At 33.5% G+C, this 16,309-nt stretch overlaps 1 protein-coding gene across 1 annotated transcript in view; it reads left to right on the top strand.

Moving 5' to 3' along the window:
* The window catches only part of LOC134530970 (uncharacterized), a 64,072-nt gene that overhangs the window by 15,032 nt on the left and 32,731 nt on the right, over positions 1–16,309 (top strand). The window contains exons 7-8 of the mRNA XM_063366361.1: positions 7,793–7,910; positions 10,250–10,375. Coding sequence (XP_063222431.1) covers positions 7,793–7,910; positions 10,250–10,375 — 244 coding nt within the window. The remainder of the gene's footprint in view (positions 1–7,792; positions 7,911–10,249; positions 10,376–16,309) is intronic.

The raw sequence follows: 16,309 nt of genomic DNA, 5'->3' as shown, positions 1-16,309 counted from the left end.
GGTGGCCAAGGTTGCTTTGTCTGGTGCGGACTTTATGGGGATTTTTAAAAATTCCATTTCTAGTATTTAAAAAGAAATGTGCAGACATTATGCGATGGCGGACATTATGCGATTAAATATGGTACATATAGCACCAAATTCAACTAAAATAGTGAAATTAATTTTTAAAAAACTTAACTCAAATTACAAATATGTTATCTTTTAATATAATAAATTCAATGAATGTCATTTATTTAGCATGAAGATTTTACCACAATATAAAGACTAATTTTTACATTGCTGGTGTTGGTAAATTTTGCCAATAATATTTATTGTTGCTAGTAATTCTGTCCTGTAAATGCTTTTACAGATTATTTTATTGTAAAGACAGTAAAACTCGCTTAAGATGTTCCCATTTATAACATATAAATGATTATTCTCTTTATCACTTCCATATAGCCCTATGCTAATTTTTCCCATTCAAAACGTTTGCATTTATAAATGTTTTCCGCATATAACTTCCCTCATTTCAGCAATAAAATAATTTAATAAAGTTTATCTTTACTCTCTTAAACTTTATTTATAGTTAAACTTTTAGACAATTGTTTCAAAACAATAACAAACATGACCGTCAAAACCTGTGCCATATGCAGCACGCTGTTACGATATATTTTTCGACCAATCATCTGCTTGCATTCTTATCCTTTGTGAGGCTGTTCCAACAATACACCATTTCCCTCATTCTAAGCATAACGTCTGACGAATACAACAAAAACAAACCACTAGCCATTCGTTGACCTGATTTCCTTACATGTGACGCAACTGGTACAGCAATATTAGTAGCTAATTCAGTTTCATTGTTTGTTGAGCACTGTGGTAAAAATTTTATTTGGTGGACGTAATGATGAACATTTTAGATTACTCAGCTAGCTATTTTTTCCATTTTTTGCCAGACTTATACCGTATTTAGCAGTAAATTGGGCACAACTTTTCAAAAACATGTGTTGAATCATGGTATGACGCACATTCAAAATTGACAACGCCGCATGGCAATGCTGAATGCTGCATAATGCACAGGTTCCTTCAAGCTAAGGTTGGTTGATCTGCTACTGCTTGAAGCAACGATGGACATCTTGCATGTGAATTGTGCTTTGTGTTTTCTGTAAGAAGACGTTGCAATGATTGCCGAAGGTTTGTGGTAGCGATCATCTACGCCTGCTGGAAAAAAAAAAACTTAAAATTATTTTTAAAAACTCAGGATATGAAAACTTGTTCTGTAGGTATAAAAAATGTCGCGGAAAATTGTATACGCGATTGGCTTGAGAAAAAAATTGGGTTTCAAGTGATTTGTTAATTTAAAAGGTGTGAATTTGAAGCGTGTGCTTCCTCAGTAATTTTCAATATATTTTGTTTATAATTTTTCTAGCATTGCATTGATTTCGGTCGTCTGTGACTGAGATGTTTATGGCGCATCACTGCTGTAAACAAAACAGCTGTGATCGGTAGCCATTACATTCATGTTTTTTTTCTGGTCCATCACGGTAAACATGTTACTATAGAGCATCCCACTCTTAGATTGCAGTACACGGCTTATGGTGCGCGCTGTTGCCAAATCTCTAACACATTACGAATTTCAGGAGATGTGTGTCTTTGTAATTCGGATCGAATAAGAAGCATTTTAAGAAATCATATCGTAATTTATATTATTTTATACTATTACACATATAAATTTGTAATAATGTCACTTTTATGTAAATTTAAAATAAAAACTACCTATTGTAGACGAAAATTTCTTATAGTTTTCTTTTATGTTCTAAAAATCCCATATATATATATATATATATATATATATATATATATATCACATTTTCATGGGCCCGATAAATGCTGTATTTTTGGACAAGTCATGTCCAAAATGATAAATAAAGTATGGTAATGGAAATTCTCGGTCGAGTAAGTTATGGGAAAAATCCGAACAATTGGGTCGAAATGGGGAAGATTTTTTGAAAAACAGAAAAATCGCAACAACTCCCATAATATGAATAATATCGCATCCGTTTTAACGTATAACTCGGAGTACCTAATGCCAAAAAATGTTTTCTAAATAAATTTTTGATACGACCAGCCATAACTGCATGGGTTCGAAAAATATTTTCACCGGACAAAAAAAACGTAACTGCCTTAGTAGACACCTTATCAAATCTGTTTAAATTGTTTGTAAATATAATTATGTTCCAAAACTTTGTCTAAAACAATGTTTGATAAGATGCTTGGTTTTGAGAAGGATAGAAAAATAATTCAAAATTTTGTACCATGATTGCTATTAAATTCCTTCGTATTTATTTCATACATTTTACATATTATGTTCAAGATTCGATTAAAATATTTTTGTAACAACCATTACTGCAAGGGGAAGAAGAAAATATGGGTGTAAGGATATAAAAATCCCTTTTTGTTCTAATGTAAAGAAATATAATCATCAAAATCTTCCTGCGCCTTTAGGCCTTTCGGTGTTCTATCTTCCATATTTTATATGTACGTAATAAAAATAAATGTAGAAAATAATATCACGTACGTTAATTAGAACTGTAACGAGTCACTGGACACAACACGTTGCTTCGTCGCGAGACGCGATACTAACTGGCAGGCTGGTTTTCAGATATGCGTGGGTTGACTAAGGAAGCCATGTATTTGAAATTGCTTGCAGGACAGAACCCCACTTATCTAAACACACGACCCTGTTTCCTCTTACGACGGCAGCTTGTGAGAGAAATCTTTATTGCAGCGCGCTCTTGTACTGATAAGACACATCTTTAACAGCTATTTCCACGGAAACTGTAGAAGCAATTGAGATTGAGCTGCTTTTAAAAATTAATTCAATTCATTGTGAACATTTTTCACGCTTTTGTCCCCCATCTATCTTTAATAGAAAAAAAGTTTTCCGCTGGTCAACTTTTTGATGTGTCAGTTTGTGAGAAAATGCATTTCAATATATTAAAAAAATTATTTAAGTGAAACCTGTACAGTTTTTGTCTTAAAATTTGTTCGGTGGCGTTCTAAAGCATTAATTTATTATTTAAAAAAATCTGAATGAAATACACATGTAGGTTTTTTTTTTTTTTTTTTTTTATGTGAAACATCTCGGAATACTTCAAAACAGTTCGCAGTGAATAATTTATGTTTTTTAATTTTTTCGGACACTTAAAATATTGTTAAGTATTCAAAATAAGCATTCCCTGGTGCGTATTTCGATGCTATACAATATGAAAAAAAGCTTGGTCCAAAAATTAAAATTTTAGTTCCGTTTGATGTTTGGCAACAACACACGAAGAAACAAGGACAGCGCTAACGGCAATCGGCGTGTGTTAGAGAGAGAGAGAGAGAGAGAATGCGCCCATTTACTTCTACACTACAATCTAAGAGTGGGATGCTCTATAGTCAGAGTTAATTCATAAATAAAATATTTATTATCCTTTATATTTATGTACATGTATTTACGACAAAGAATTGTACTGAAAATATTTATTAATTTTATAATACCTTTCTAACAAAATTAAAGAATGCTGTAAAAACACAGAGGTTAACACCAGTGCCAAGAATACTAACTGTGCTGAAGTTAGCTCTATCCGCTGGAGCTATTTACAGCCTGGGTGCATCATTGTAAAGAGAGCTTGGGACAACACCCTATGTGATTACACACAAATAAGGCAAATTCTGCCCCGGTTTTTATTTTTTTACATCAAAATGTGCAATGATGTCAATAGACCTAAGGGCCATCCTACAGGTGTCTACTACCATTAAAATATAAAATTCAAGAGGCAACTACACCATACAGGTAGCATCAATCTCTCTGAGAGCCTCCAATTTATGGTTTTTAATGTTTCTGTCACAAGCATTAATTTTTTCGCCACTCACTTTTGCCATTGGTAATGATAGAGCTAATACATATGGGCCTTCCTACAGGTGTCTACTACCAATAAAAAATCAAATTAGAGAGGCAAACACTGTACATGTTACGCCAGGGCCTCTAAGGGTCTCCAATATGTGGTTTTCATGGTCACTTATAACCTTTTAAGGTAATTCAATATTTTGAATAATTACTTAATTCAATAATAAACATTTAAAAGTAATGCTATGCTTTTAACCAACAAAAGATATTTGTGGTAATGAAATCCCCACAAATGGTCAGATTTTAAAAGAGAAAGCTGAACATACAGTGCATAACCTAAGTATGTAATTTTAATGATTTTATTTATGTAGCAACTGATCTGTACTATTTCCCTTTTAAGAAGTTTTCCATGTTAATAAGTTTTTATAATCCAGTCCATGTTTCAGCTGATTGCCACATAAGAAACATGCCATCCCCCTATCCATATTTTATGACCCTTTCCTCTCCTTCCCCCTCTTCTTCACTCAATCTAACAAAACATACAGAGGAAAAATTTTTCCGTCCCCCTAAATTTCCTTCCCCAAGAGAGAAAAGATCGCCTTTCTTCAATAACAACAACAAATACAATCTTTATAGCAATTTTGTAATGAATTAAATGTTGCAGTAGAAAGCGTGGAAATCTCATGCAAAAACGTGATGATTGAGTATAATTGTATTGTATATGTTTTCATGGACATTTGCAACGTTGAGGGGGGGAGAGAGCCACTGCTGCATGGCCACACTCATTCACTCACTCGCATACACACACTCACCTCCCCTCCCCTCCCCTCCCTCTTTCTCCCTCCGGTTTATTTTTAGATTCCGCCTCTTGCTGAGCCCCCACCCACTGCAAACAGCCACGTCACATGCACCGGCTGGGTATCCACCCAACGTAGCTTAATGGTGGAGTTCATGTTGCCTTACATGCAATTAAACAATTTATATTTACTCATGACATTATTATTAAAAACCAACACAGTTTAGTCAACCACAACAGTGCAATGTTAATTTTTTTTGTACCCAAAATGGAAAATTTGCATATTATTCGCAGTACATTTTACTCAACAAAAAAATCACCATAAAATCTCTGACCCATTGGGTAAATACTGTAATTTCAATGCTGTTGCTCTCAATCCCGTCCCGAAGAAAAAATGCCATTCCTGTCATTTTCTAATAATTACATGTTAAAATTACAATGTCTTAAGGGGAATGGTAACAGGATAGGTGTGAAGAAAAAAATTTACTTAGAAAACTTAAGAGATTATCAGTGTGTAATTTTTAATTTACTGTATTTCCTCTAAAAATTATTTTTGAAATCTTTTTCCTCTAAATTGAATCCTTCAAATACTAAGGATTTGATGGGATTTGAGGATTATATTAGCCCATCCCCAATAATAAATAAATAGCTCAGTCAATTGCTTTGGTTATTTTGTAGGCTTAGAGACTTTATTTTTAACTTACAATAAAAATAAATATAATTGCAACTTAAACAAATAATTAATCCTCTAATTAAAACACATACTTTTATTTGGAAATGAATGTACATAAATTATTGATGAATAAACAAACACTTCTTAGGAACTGCACACCAATTACCAAATTTAAAATATGAGATGGTTGTCTTTCACATAGGATTTAAGTTTAATATAGGTACTTCTACTGTCTTAAACTATGCGTATTAAAAAAAAATGTGAATCAGTAGCATTTTAAACTCTTATGGTGAAAATAGCACTGTTATTACTGTGAATTAGCTCAGTGAGCTGTCTATTGTCTAGGTAATTAATCTAATATTATGAATATATCATAAATAAATTACATTAAAGTAAACTCAAATTCCCTTGTATCATTATAATTTTATATTACTATATTTTCAAACTAACCAGTCAAGGAAAAATGGATCTCATTAAGTCTAAAATTGCACTGTATTTTTTTAAATGCTAAGAATGTTTAGTTATATTTTTTGCAAGTGATGAGTAGAAGATAAAATGTATAAAATCATTCACTAGAAGTCATAATTTTAGAATAAATGGTTTCAATTTTCGTATATTTTCAGTATTTGGTTAAATAGCCAATATGTTAAACCTACCCTGATATGCTTGCTTTGATCTGAAACTGCATTAGCTGTTTTCTGTTACCATTTTAAGTATTGTGTGTATGAAGTTATGAATTTTTTCTTCTCTTCGGCTATACATACTGTCATGCCCACATTTGTACCCGTGGGTATAACAGAAATTAGGCTTCGTTCAAGGTGGGCTTAAGCATCTGAAAAAATTTAACTAATTAATGATCTACAACCACAAACTTCTCACTATCGTAAACTTTTTTTTTTTTCATATTTGTGTGATGCGTTACTACCTACAATTATTTCCATGAAATGATTTGACAGCCACAACAAAATTTGCGATTGTTGCAGAATTTCATTCAGTCAAACATAATCCAGATGCTCATGCTCAGTGTTCCTGCAACTCTTTCTCTATTATTTACAATAAAATTATTGTTCAGATCCAACTTTGAAGTTATACACCAACATTGGAAAGCACTTTAGACCATAAATTGTATATGTTTTCAACTTATTTTATCGTGTTGAATATGCGGTCAGAGTTTGTCGGTCGAATTCATACGCTGTATACATACATAATTTTTTTCTTTCACAAATAAATTCTATATGTTAGTTCTTAATTTCTTAAAAGCATTTAAATTTTTTGTCAAGAAACTGTGGCATCAAATTTTAATTTTGCTGAAAAAAAACAGCATGATAGATAAATTAATTACATGTTTACGGAGATTGCATGAATTAAAATCATACCTAGTTAATTATTCCAATTTTGTTCAATGCTGCTAGTATGTTAAGATTTTAAGTTACTTACCTGTATAAATCAAGCAAGGGTGAAAAGTTAGCTTTTGAATCGGGTTGCACAAAATTGTTGTGATGTTGACTTCCTTTTTAGGTTCTACCGACTTTAATTTTTTTTATATATATGTGAATACGTCTAAAATTGCTTCCATAGTGGGAGGCAATCCAAAAAAAGAATAATAACAAAATCGGGGGATAAAGTTTGGTGATGCAGCTACATATCAATAATCTCCATCCAAAATTTAATTACACGACTGGATAGCTAAAGGATTAAAGAATTTGTTACTCTAAGTGAGGGCTGTAACACATCGCGCAGGGTGGAGGGGGAAGCACCGCCATTTAAAGGTCAGTTTGCTGCGTTTCAAGATTTCCAGTGATTCTGAAAAACTATGACGTTCCTTTAAGTTTCAGTCGTCAGCTCTCGTCAAAATCCATTGATTGCATATGTAAAAATTAGTGTAAAATAACAGTGAATATATGTATATGGTGTTAAAATAAAAACATTGAAAACCGAAGGACTTCTTAGTGTTAAAACATGATTATAACATACATTAAATAGCATATTTTATATTTTGTATAGAAAATATTATCTGTTACGTACACGTATTCACGTACAACACACTATATATATATATATATATATATATATATATATATATATATATATATATATGCATCAACATCGGCAGGACGACTATATATATAGATGTTGATGCGTGGTTGGGTGGTGTCTGAGGGCGCCAACTAACCTTTAAAAGTGGTGGTTGCTGTGGGACAGTTCACAGCACGAGACTCCTCTCTCTCGGTGGTCGTGACGTCGGTACGCACACGACTGTCCTGTACGCACACGAACGCCGATCGCCGAACTCCGCGAGTCGCACACGACTGCTCGCGCCGAGGGGTGAAGGCCAGCTGGCGCATCCTGGCAGGTCCCGTTAGGGCTCGAGTCGATCTCCGTTCTCCATGACTATCGACCTACACCCGTTCAAGATCACGTGCTAGATTAAGTACATTTGTGGTTTAATTTTCAGACAGAACTGCGTTTGACTTGGGGCACTCCAGGCTTGGAGCCAGAAGATACTGCTATATGTTGCCCAATATTGAACCCTGGAGAGAAGGGTCACATTAGCATCAACTTTAAACCTCCAGGTGTGTATTTATGGGATATCGACATTTTAAGTATTGTTCAGGAAACCAATCCTTATCAGTTATATTCAGTCATATTCCAGTGTCTTTTCAACATTACTAATGGTCTGCCTGTTTTGTAACTTTGTGGTTTGTGTGTTGTATGAATAAGGATGCAGGAAATGATTTTTGAACATGAAATGGGTTTCAGGAAAGATGATGCACAAGCCTACAATTTTAATTGCAGAAACATGGGGGGGGGGGGGGGGGGGGGGAGGATGCCATTGTTTAACAAGTCACTTGAAAGACTAAAATGATGATGCATATAAAAATCTGGCAACATGAATGGCTAGAGTTTCACGAGTTGTCTCTAAAACTTCATTACTTAATCAAGCTGTAAGGGCTCATTAGTACTTTGCACTGTTTTACCAACTTTGTGTTCTTAAAATAGTTAAAATATCTTTAGCATGCCATAACTTATGGGGTCTAAAATTGGGGTTTAATTACAAAGAGGAGAAAATTGGTACTATTTAAGAGTTATAAATTGAAATGGGTTAAGACTCGTAAACTCAAGCCTAATTGAGCGAGTAGTTTTGACTCAATTTGAAAGTTGAGTTTGTTGTACCTACTCAATTGAATTAAAATGAACAGTAGTTTTCTTTTAACTTGTTACAGTTGACTCCCGATTATTCGGGGTAATGACTGGTAAGGGGTCCATGGATAACCAAAAAACATGGTTAAACCAAAGTCTAAAAAAAACTGTCTAGTTAAAAAAAATTTATCCCAGCTATCTATACAAACACTGCATAAAGAATGATTTATACACACCAGTGACATGACAGTGCTGTGGTCGGCAGGTAACTTCATTGACCCTGATCTCTTATCAATTTTTGTTCACAATGGACAGTGTTTCATCAGTCTGACAACCACACTTGTAAATGTCCACCAGTTGCACGGCCGTGAAACTAGGAAATATCATCCGCAAGTACTCTGGCGGTCACGGTGCGGTGACAGTGACAGCACTGTTTGCAGCGGCAGGGACACGCACCGGGCAAGTGGAAACAAAACTCTTCGATTTCCTAGAAGAATGTTTTCAACCTTGTCGGTGGATTCAAGGGCCGGCCATGGCACTGTCGCGACACTGCTGTGTGCAAATTGGTCTTAAGGTTGTATGTAATAGGTACTAAAGTGTTCGGTGTAATTTACAGAAAAATTTACACTAAAACATAGATGTATTTTACGTCTAGCTAGTCGATGGCATCAATTGTCAATGTTATGATACGTAAATTTGAAAAATGGGATGTAAACTTTCCTGGCAGTGTAATTATGTAAAATTAAATATATTTTAAGAAAACTGCGTAATTTGCAGGTTATCTTAAATAGTAAGAACTTGGATATGAGGTTTCACTGTAAAGTGTATGCAAAATTTCTACACAGTTTCCTAAACATACAAGATGTGTCACACTGTCATCTGTTCTCTAAACGTTCGTTACCTTTATTATTCTTTTGAAAACTGAGATTATATTTCACTATAATTTACTAACTAAAATAGAGCATCTGCTATTCGAATACTGATCAACCAAAAGATTCAACAAAATCTTTCCAGTCTGCAAATACAAATTTACTTGCCACAGAATCCCGTTAGATGGCTTTAGTGCAATATTTAGCGGCAAGAAAACAATGTTTGAACTCTGAAGCAAAAGTTAATTTTGGTCTTACTTTCTCAAAATGTAGGCTTTCTTTGATGTACTCTTACTGTTTTATGTGAGGTATATATTTAAAAAAAGTTTCTTACAAACATAAACACTGTGTGTTTAATATCAGTGTTTCTTTGTTTCATATGTAATGTTCCTTTGAAATACAAATTTTTCTTGTAAATTAACGGTTATCTGAAAAATCAGTTATTCAAACACCCTCAATTGTTTTGAATAATCGATGCTCCTCTGTACTGCCTCAGTTGCCTTAAAAAATGTTCAAGTACATACATAGATAAATATCTCAATAAACATATTTTGAAAGTTGGAATATTATTTTCAAAATAAAGTCAGCAACAATTGATCAATTATTGAACTTATCAACTCTAACTCTCTTTTGCTTGCTCAGACTTTTTTTTTTTATAAACGTTTTCATGTCAAGTTTTAAACAAGGCTTGCAACTTTGAGCTGTCAACATAGGAAATACAGTTTGTTGTTGAAATAAACAATATTTCATAAATAACTACACTATTGCAGAAACTTTCAACTATTAAGTGGTGGTGCATGTGGTATCCAGGCTGTTGATTAAGCAGCAAACTACACGTTTTGGTGTCATCTGCATGTAACTAAGAATTGGAAACAGCTGGTTCAATGACTTGTGTTTTCCAGATGTGGCTGGCACTTTCGAGACATACTGGCACTTCTATCACATGGGAAAGAGGTTCGGGCACTGGCTTTGCTGTGCCGTCGTGGTCGACACCCGAGATGCTGGTGAGCAGGATGGCAAAATGGAAGGTAACATCATCTGTCTAGATCCATTTAGTAATTGTTCGTTTTGTAATTGATTAGTTTTGAAGAATAATTAGGTAAAATTAACTTATATTATTACATACTTTTTTTTATATGATGCAGAGTTCATAAAATATAATAAATATTCACATCACTGACTCACTGACTGACTCTGTAATGCTGTATGAATTCTGTTTTCCTGCGCCTACGGTGTAACATTTTCATTGCTCTTTGCTAACCCGTTCCTCATAGCATAGTCCGTGGCACAAAAATAATATGCATGAGTGCATGATGTCATATTTTGACGTGGCTGTTAGTTTCAGCATCTTTCAGTGATAAAGTAGCGAGTTGTGGCTTAGTATTTCACCTTTTTGGCTGTGTATATCTATTTAATATAATTCAAGTTGTGGGTCTCCACTTGCAAATAGGAATCTACCAACCACTGTTGGTTCAATTTTCCAGTGCTAATGAGAGGATTAAATTGATCACGAATAGTTAAGGCACATTTAAAAATTGTGATATGCTAATGTTGTTGCAAACTATGTATATTCAATTAGGCACCTTCATACGAATCATACTTCCAATATGGTTGCCATCCTGGTGTATAAGGAATCAAATACACAGCAAGGAAGATTGTTGAATGACCAGACACAATTGACATGCAATGTAGTTTTTCAAGAGGTTGTTCATTAAAAACAATTTTTTCATCAAATATTTTTTTATCTTATATATAAATAAACATACAGTAAGTCCTCTATTTACGTCGTACCGATTTACGTCGTTTCGGATTAACGTCGCTAATGTTTGAGTACTCATGTTTCAATTTAAGTTGTCGCCGATTCACAATAACGTCGTTTACAATGACCGTAAATCTTTATTTTAACCAAGAAACCGTATATAATTCGTTTATAATTCTTTGTTTCCTTCGGTAGTTAATTTATGCTATGTAGCGTAAGCTACACTTTCACCGCCTTATCATACATCATGAGGGACGCTTCCTGCTCTCCGCTGCTCTCCGCGCGGTGATGCAATACTACCAGCCCGCCCGCTCGGCCACCCACGTATCTCGCACGTAGAAGTGTTATCTACTTCCCGCAACGACACAGCATTTTCTCCTACCCCTTTTCGTCCAACTCCTTGGCACTTCAGTAGAGGTGTAAAAGTAACTAAAAAAAGTGTACCCGTATGTATTCGTTACTATAACAATTAGTACTCGTTACTTTCGTATCGTTACTCGTTACTTCTGATACCGCATAACATGCTATGTTATGTAACAGCAACGAATTGAGTCGTATTTCGTACGCGTACAGTATGACGTCGCGTAAATAATAATAAATTGAATATAAACAATTAAAAGTATTTGATAATTAACAGCTTTTGTTAACCAAGAAACAATAAAATCTCATTAGAGCAGCTTTATTATAATATCTCTTTTAAGATAAGAACAAAAAACGTGAAAATACGCGATAATAAAAAACAAAAACATACATATTTATAATTTGTAAAAAATACTTTCTTACATTGTTTCTGTTCCAATCTCAAACTTTGTCTACACACACAATACCTTTAATAAACAGTAAAAAACTTGGACGACGAATTTCCAAATTATACTTTTCTTAATAAACAAACATCGTTCTTTGTAACGAATAAGCGCGCGCATGCGTAAAACACGAAAAATGCGAGTAACGAAATGCATTCGTGTGTAACGTTTCGTTACTCGTTACTAGATGCCGCACCCGTTACTCAGTAACGAATACATACGGTTTGCTACAGCTCTACACTTCAGTCGCTATGATATCATTGAGTTGGCCGGAGTTTTAAACGTGCCGTTGTTAACTTTATCGTGATTAAATGCGTTTGTAGTAGGCCTACAGTATCAGCTCACTGCAATTTATGATTTTTTCTTCATAAGATGTCTTCCAAACGACTATATATCTGTTTTTATATTTCAATCAATAAAGGTAATAAAGCAGCTGGTTAAATAACCATTCTATAAAGCTGAGAAGTACTAGTTGGACTTGTTTCCCACGCTGTCGGTTGTAATTTGCTGATAAAATTGCCCGTTGTCACGTCTGTATGCCAGCGCTTCCGGCCGACCTTGGGCCGTGGTCGGCCGGTGGCATGAAACATAACTCATTTTGCTGTTTCTATTTACGTCGTGGTTTTCAGGAACGTAACCCCGACGTAAACCGAGGACTTACTGTATATATTTTTATATATATATAAAATCAGAAATAATTTTCATTTGCACAACATTAAAAGAAATTCACTTTTAAATAAATATTTCATATCTATTAAATTAAAGTGTTTATTTAATTCATCATTTTTCAATGGGTGCCTTATGCACTTTACAAATACATAACTATTAAAACATAATCATGGTTGCTACATGTATAGAACACCATGAAAATCAAGGTCAGGAAAATGAAAGCGGTCAACAAATACCAATAAAACTTAAGGAAATCTCATAATGTTTTAGTGATAAAAAAAATGAAACAGTATATATTGCTTTCATAGACAACTAGGGACCCTTTCATTATAATGAGGCTGTGTAGGTGCATAATAATAATATATTATTCTTTTTTTTTCTTTAATCAAAGTTATATTATTGAAAAAATCATGCTATAGGATTAACGCTAATAAAAAAATGTAATTTTTCCTGAGATGTGCAAGTGATGTCCATTTGTAGTGTTTTCTTCTGAAAAAATAAGTTTTATCATGTAAATATTAATTTATTTGTGTAGTTAATAGATTTTAAGATTTAAATAACATTTTCGAACAGCATATATAACCTCCTTTTCCCACTGAAGCAGCATCAACACTGAGTGGTAAAACATAACTAGAGGTAAAAGAACCTGTGCCTACCTTAGTGTGTCATGTAATGAGTGGTCAGAGAAACTTGTCCATTCATTCCTGGAAAAATCTGTGAAAGCTGAGGAATTCAGGGAATCCAAACTTGTTGCAACCCTGAAATTCAAATTTCTGTTGTTTTGAGTTTAGTAGATATAGTAACATTTAGTACATGGATATATATTAGGGAGTAAACTTGTGAACATGTTCCAAAAAAATAAAGCAATGAATTTGACAGTGTTCTCATGCCAGAATGTGACTTTATGACGTGATAATGTCTTATAAATCGATGAACGCCGGCTGCACGCACGAAAAAGCATGACTAATTGTCACATTCCGCCTGAGCCGAACGTGCAAGAACCGGCCAACCACCGTGCGAGAAAATCTTCTATAATATCAAACAGGTTAAGGCGGGCTTTTTGACTAATTGTTCGTAAGTATATTTAAACAAATTATTTAAATTAAATTTGCAAAAACTGTAAATAATATTTGAAAATAAAAAAGTATGCAAATTTTCATCATTGTTTTCTTATGACGTTATCACGTAAAATTATCGTCCGTAAACCTACTTTATAGACAACCCCCTGTTTTTGAAGTTATACTTCTTTAGACACATTATGGAAAAATGATGAGAGTGAATTTTTACAATCGCACACAACATGAAATGAAATATTCACAGGAAGATCCATGTGTATGAACATAAACCCATGTATAGTCACTTTAATAAAAATTAAGGGATATATCAAATGTATGATAATGAAACTACCCTGGAATATACAGAATGTCCATAAAAGATTGTCCCAGTTTCAATGGTATATTATAACAGTTTAATTTAGACTAGGTATTTACAATAAATCATTTGTCAAAGCAAAGGTAAACTAACCTATTTTTTCTTACAAATGTTACAAATGTTCAATGTGTGCACCTTTATTTATACGGTACACATCCAACCTAAAGTCTCATTCTTCTCACACTTTGGTTATCAAAACCGGAATAATGGAAGCAATAGCCTGTTCAATCTGTGTCTCAACTCTGACACATCATTAGGTAACGGCGGAACATAGACACAATATTTTATAAAGCCCTAAAGGAAAAAAATTGCATAGTGTTACAACGTGAAATCAGCGAAGAAGAACTCTGTCATCTCGACCATTATGATTAATCCAACAGTCATCTGGCTTTAAAGCATGTAGTAACTGTTACTGGTATGTACTTTAAACAAAACGCACATTGAACTGAAATTACTGATTCTCTCTTAGCTAATTGCAGAACACCAAATTCTTTGTGCTCAGGCGTCGTCATTTTGCGTAGATAGCCCTGCAAGCAAGAAAACATCAAAACACTACTCGCGCAAGCGGTTATCTAAAACTGTTTGAGTTACTCTGATTGTGACCTTGAATCAACACAGCGCTTACAGTTGATACTATAAAAATTTATAACTGGGGTATTCTTTTATAGACATACTGTATTTGACAAACTGAAATAGTCATAGTAAAGAGTAATTTGAAGTTTCATAACACCTAAGGATACTGGCATTACAATAATTATAATGCATATTCTCCTTGCAACCTTCTATCAGGCTTTGTAGGGCAGTAGTTATAGTGCACAGATAATAAGCTAGAGGAACGTGGTTGAAAACTTAGTGGTGTTTTTTTTCTCAGATTACTGTATTATACAAATTTTGCTTTAAGTAAATATGTATGAATACATTTTATTTATCATATTGCTATAATATTATTAAATGCATATTTCAGTCCGTTGGATTGATTTTTCCATACTATGTATGTCTATATCCTCTAATTTTACATAAAGTAATATTGAATCAATTACTTTAGTTAGGAAATTAATTTCCTTGAATTTGCATAGTAATTAATAAAAAATAAAACTTTTTTAATAGTACAACTGTCCTTTAATACTTAATAATTTATATTCATCTCATGTCTGCAGAAACTATATAGTTTTAACTTTTTAATGAATTTTAACAATGTGGGCCATAAATTAAAGCCAGGTTTAGTATTTTTTCATACCTTTTTTGTTTTTATTGTTAAACCTTTCGCTATGCAAATCAAAAGATTTGATAGTCGACGTAGCTACTCTGGCAGCGATTTCTAGAGGTGTTGCGGAACTACCTGTGAGTCACGTTCATAAATTTAGTGATTGATATTGAATACTGGTCCATATAATTAAAAACATTTATTTATTGTGAATATTAGTTATAAAAATTGTGTTTATATACATTTTCAGTTGTATCTTCAAGTGTTTATAAGTGAGGGTATGATCCCGTTTGTATGATTCATTTGCAATATATATATTATAAATAATTACATTTTAATTAAATAAATAATTATAATTAATAAATTAGAATAAACTTGCAACATATTTGTTGATTTTTATTATTACTTAAAATAACTCTTATTTTACTAAAGTAAATAATTAATTTTATTTACATGTTTATATTAATATTGAATAGTGAGTATTTAGTTAATTAATTTTTATTAAAATAAATTTAAAAACATACAAAACATGTGTAATAAGTTGCAGTAATCTACACGTGTGAAGTGTACGTAAAAAGTAGATGTATACTGCAACAGTGTACTATTTATTACTCTAAATCAGTGTTTTTCAATCTGTGGGTCGCGACCCCGAGGGGGGTCGCGAAGCCTTACTCGGGGGGTCGCCGGCTGAAAGAAAAAGGAAACACTATTTTATTACCTGAATCATAGTATGTATTTTGCTGCTGACTAAGAGCTTTCAACTTTCGTTCAAATAAATCCAACGGGTTATCAGCTTCTTTTTTATGCTTGGTTGTGAGATGCCGCATAAGCTTTGAGGTTTCATACTCTCACGTGATAAAACATCGCCGCAAATTACACATTGAGGTTTATTATTTATGACTGTGAACCCGTATTTCAAATAACTGTCATCGTAATGTCTATTTTTTTTGGGTTTGTTTCACCACCACCGCTATTGACACTCGTACCAGATGTTGAAGGCTGCGATCTTTTGGGAAACTTATCCATTTTACAAACGCGCCGAGCAAGTGAAAAACAAAAGAATGACGTCCGTACTCATCGGTGACTACGCTTAACT

This window comes from Bacillus rossius, chromosome 3 (genome assembly GCF_032445375.1).
Source record: "Bacillus rossius redtenbacheri isolate Brsri chromosome 3, Brsri_v3, whole genome shotgun sequence".
NCBI lineage: Eukaryota > Metazoa > Arthropoda > Insecta > Phasmatodea > Bacillidae > Bacillus > Bacillus rossius.
Note: the sequence above shows the minus strand (reverse complement) of the source record. Positions and strands in the feature narration are given on the sequence as shown.